The following is a 4,622-nucleotide window of genomic DNA, read 5'->3' as shown; positions in this document are numbered from 1 at the left end:
CAATCGTGCTGTTGCCGTTGTCCAAAAACGTTCACGCGTACCTGAAGTGTCCAATGAAGCGCGTCTTATATGCAATTTAGTAGTGGCCTTCCCTCCCAACTCCCACACCGGTGCGGCCGCTGTTTCAATGTTTACCTGGCCTCTTCAACCGCTAGTCAACGAGCATACTCTCCGGCCGTTTGCCGCCGGCTTGAGGCTTCTGGGGAGCGGCAGTATAAAACCATGAGTATACGACGAAGTGGATATCATTGTCTCATTATCGATTCTGTAGTGAACACACAGCAATCTAGTAGCCAGTCATCGCATAACGGTCACTGAAACGCGTCGTTCACTATCTCAATTTCTTTAATTTCTTTCCCCTCAAAACTAATTTGAGTTTGCATCGAAATGGCGTTCCGTTTTACGTCCTTGATCGCGTTCGGTTGTTTATTGCTCGTAGCCGCTTCGCCAATCAATGCTGCTGCCATTGATAATTCTGTGGCAGAGCCCCGCATACGCAATACGGATGAGCTGCTCACCACAATTGTGGATAAGTGCTTCCATGCCAATGGGCTGTATTGTTTGAAAGAGAAAGTTTTGACCTATTTGGATGGTGTGGCTGGAGTCGAGGAGGATATTAGTGGACGCGCCTTCAATGAAGATGTCATCGATAAAGTGATCGTCGATCGTGTTGGCCGAATCTTAAATAACAATGAATTCCGCCTGCGCTTGCCCGAAACCGCATTCGGCAGCTCGGTCGTCAGCTATAGTACTGCGCGTGGTTTTGACGTGGAAGTGCCCGAGACTGGAGGTAAGTGTGAACAAGAATTACTAAGGGAGGTCAATAAGTAATTTAGGAAGATTTATAGCGTTCAACGATTAAAGTGGCAATTACAAAAGACGGATTAATCTTCATATTCTAAAGAACAATATAAAGAATTACTTTAGTAATTGCAATTGGAAGAAAACTTAAATACCAACATACGATGTTGCTAAAAACTGTAGAAACATAAATGGTCTTTAAATTCTTATAATGCAATATTTTTCCATTTTTCCATATTTTTTGTGTCTTCAATTTCTAGCACGCGGCGAGAAGAAGAAGGACAAGCTGCTCCTCCCTCTGTTGCTGCTCATGAAACTGAAATTGAAGGTCGTCATGCCAATCCTTCTGGGTCTGATTGGACTCAAAGCATTCAAGGCTTTGATTTTGTCGAAAATCGCTATTAAACTGGTACTTGGCTTCCTTATCTACAACTTGATCACCAAATTATCCGGCGCTAAAATGATGATGATGCCGGCACCCTTGCCAGCGGCTGAATACGGTCCACCCAGCACTACCGCCTCCTCATACGATCCAAGCAGCTGGGAACCAGCCAGCGGTGGCCCATATGCCCGCTGGGACTCACAGAGTCTCGCATACAGCTCATACCACCCCAGCTCTAGCTCATACAACTCCGGCTCCAGCTCCACTGGTTCATCGTCCAGCTACAGCTCATCATCGTAAATGAAAGTAAACACGGCACATCTAGAATTTTTGCTCCAAAAATTTATTCGGTGGACCTTAGCACACCAACCTGTACATAAGTATACATAGAAAAACCAAGGAAAACAAAACTAAGAGATTATAATATCGAAAAATCGGAAACTAGGAAAAGGAAAGGACTAAGACATACGCTGAACTACCATTTAATCCATTTAGTATATTTATTAATTGTAATTTATTTTTATTATTTTAAGCATTTAGTCATTCTACTATGTACTGTACTATGCTTTCACTTTTCCAACTTTCCCTTTAGTACTCTCTCTACCCTATCCTTTTCTAATCTTTTCACTTTAAAGTTTTTATCTATAAAATTCCCACCTCTATTTCGATTTTCTATTCTTCTACACACTTTCCTTTTTTCTAGCGCTTTATTCTGCATTAACTTGCATCTTTTGTTAAATATTTTCCTTCTTTCTTTTCCTCAAATTCCGACCAAAAATCAAAATCCAAATAACTAAGTTAATATTTATTTTAATTTATTGAGATGCAAACGAAAAATTAAAAATAAAAAAAAGAAAATGAATTTTTAAATATTTTGAGTTTTCTTTCACATCCAAGGATATCAAAACAATTCTCCAATTTAAAAATATTTTTATTTAAATAATTACTGATTTGCTCACTGAAGCTGTTGCTTTCCAATTACTTTACGTCTTTTCACTGAAGATTTTGAAATTTTATTTTGAATACATGACGGCGGTAAAGTAAGCTGATAGGTAGTTCTCATTTAACCTAATATCTATTGTTTACTCGAATTTTTTTCGGTTCATTCACTCGCATTTCGTGACTAAGTATCACTCACCGTCACCTATTTCAACCGGAAGTACTTGTTCGATCAAATTAATCAAGAAAAATATATGTTTAACGCTGATTGTTTTAAGACCGTAGCAAGGCACACGCATACACTGCGCGTCACCAGGTTGGCACATATCGCAGCTTAATAATAATTTTTTGCTCTTGCAATTTCAGACACTTTGATTGTTTCTTAATCTGTTTTGTTTGCAACTTGGTATTCTCCTGCACTAGCAGAAAGTGTAAATTAGCGGCTTTTGGTCATTTCTTTTATTTTCGAAAAAAAAAAAATAATGCTAGAAAAAGGCTCCATATGCAAAACACGTCCTTCCTGCAACACAAGTTACGAATACTCCAGTAAATTTGTTTAATTTTCGTACAAAAATACTTTACACGAAATTCTGATTTGCGTTATGTCCTCTTTTGCTTCTATTTTCATAATTTATAGAACGAGGAGCACCAGCTGAATCGTCATTGATCACATTTCTGGCTATTTTTCATGCCTTTTTTAACGAGCCGGTTCAAATTTATATTTATATTTAAATTTCGCAAATTATTTAAATTAATTAACTAATTGAAAAATACCTAAATTAAAAAAAAATATATATTTTAATGAAATAATGTATATGCCAACAAGTTAAAAAAAAAAAAATAAACTGTGCAAACCTGCTGAAAGCGCCCATACACGAGCACACAAGTGCGTTCGATCGGTATGTGTGCGCTTGCGGTTTATCGTGTATCGGCTTGTTCGCGTACCGATCCATGTTCGTGAAAATGTTTGATTTTTTACGATCGGTGCGCGAACATGTTTATCGTGTATGGCGTTGTCGGCGCTCAAAATCTCATTTCTCTCGTGTCGCCGAACAGTGAAGATCGCGGACAATGGCAAGTGTTAAGGGGAGAGCCTGCTTTCGAGGCTTCAAAAAATCGATTTTTTGAGGATTTTTTTGAGAGGGAAAGAAATAATTGATTCAAGCGAAATTTCTAGGCTTTATAGTTATATATTTGAACATCTTTCACAAATTTTTTGGATACGAAATCTTTGATATTCTGCCTTTGGGAAGCAATTACCCGATGCATCTCGCATGTAAATTTTTCTGACGGCGGGCAGGATGCAGGTCGCAATTTCTATCGGAAACAAAAAATTCAAAGAGATTCATATTTTTTATTAATTTATCTTCTAGTTAAACTAAGAAAATTCCAAAAAAAGTGTAAAATTTAAAATTTTATTAAAAATTGAATAAACAGTGGCTTTTGATCAAAAGAATTTTTTATGCTGTTGAAAAATATGTTAAAACTTGACTTTTCTTAATATTTTTTTTAGTTTAAATATGAGATAATTTTATGTCAATGATAATAAACTTTGCCCTAATTCCATACGACGTTTAGTTTTTTTTCTATCCTGCCCGCCAATTAAGAATAATCGTAAAAATGAAAAACCGAGAAATCACGCTTCAAAGTTTTCGCTTTTTGCCTAAGCGCTCATACATGTAGTGTAAGAAAAATAAAAGTTGGAAAAACTTATTAACGAAATACAATGAAATAGATAAAAATGCTACATTAGAAATAAATTCCAAGAAATGTTCCGCTTGCCTGTCGCACATGTTAACTCTGTGAAGAACGAACGCAAAATAGATTTGTGTGTCGTGTATGGGCAAACGAATTCATACCGATCGAACGCACTTGTGTGCTCGTGTATGGGTACTATGAGAAACAACATAGAAAAGATGATTTCAACGATTCGGAGATAATGATTTTAATATGAGAAATGAAGAACGTGGAAGACCACCAAAAAAGTTTGATGACGCCGAACGGCAAGCAATAATGGATGAAGATGTTACTTTAAGTCAAAAGCAAACGGCAGCCATTTTAAATATTGTACAACAAAAAATTTCACACCGTTTGAAAGCTAAGGAAATGATCCATAGGTGTGAACAATGAGTGCCATTTGAATTGAATGAAACCGGTAAACCGAAAAAACACATGAAATTTTGCTTCAAAGGCACGAAAGAAAATCAGTTTTACATCGAATTGTCACATGGCGATGAAATGATGAAAAATATGTTTACTTTAAGAATTCTAAACGGATAAAAGCTTGAGTTAATCCAGGGCAACTATTAACATCGACTGTAAAAACAGATCGATCGATAATGAGCTGTTAATACTAATCGATACAGAATGGGCCAGAAGACGTATCAAAGTAATTTTGTTACACGAACATGCACGTGCTCACAAGACAAAATCGGTTCTGAATATGTACATACAATCAAATTACTTGGCTGGGGGCTGCTACCCCACCCGCCGTATTCAC

The 4,622-nt window shown here is 36.9% G+C and overlaps 1 protein-coding gene across 1 annotated transcript; it reads left to right on the top strand.

Moving 5' to 3' along the window:
- Positions 1 to 266: 266 nt before the first annotated feature.
- LOC120771552 lies at positions 267 to 1,873 on the top strand. Its single transcript, XM_040099617.1, has 2 exons — positions 267 to 790; positions 1,062 to 1,873. Exons 1-2 carry the CDS (start codon positions 388 to 390, stop codon positions 1,481 to 1,483), a joined length of 825 nt encoding a protein of 274 aa, XP_039955551.1. The 5' UTR covers positions 267 to 387; the 3' UTR covers positions 1,484 to 1,873.
- Positions 1,874 to 4,622: the final 2,749 nt, after the last annotated feature.

This window comes from Bactrocera tryoni, chromosome 1 (genome assembly GCF_016617805.1).
Source record: "Bactrocera tryoni isolate S06 chromosome 1, CSIRO_BtryS06_freeze2, whole genome shotgun sequence".
In the NCBI taxonomy this organism is placed as follows: Eukaryota; Metazoa; Arthropoda; class Insecta; order Diptera; family Tephritidae; genus Bactrocera; species Bactrocera tryoni.
Note: the sequence above shows the minus strand (reverse complement) of the source record. Positions and strands in the feature narration are given on the sequence as shown.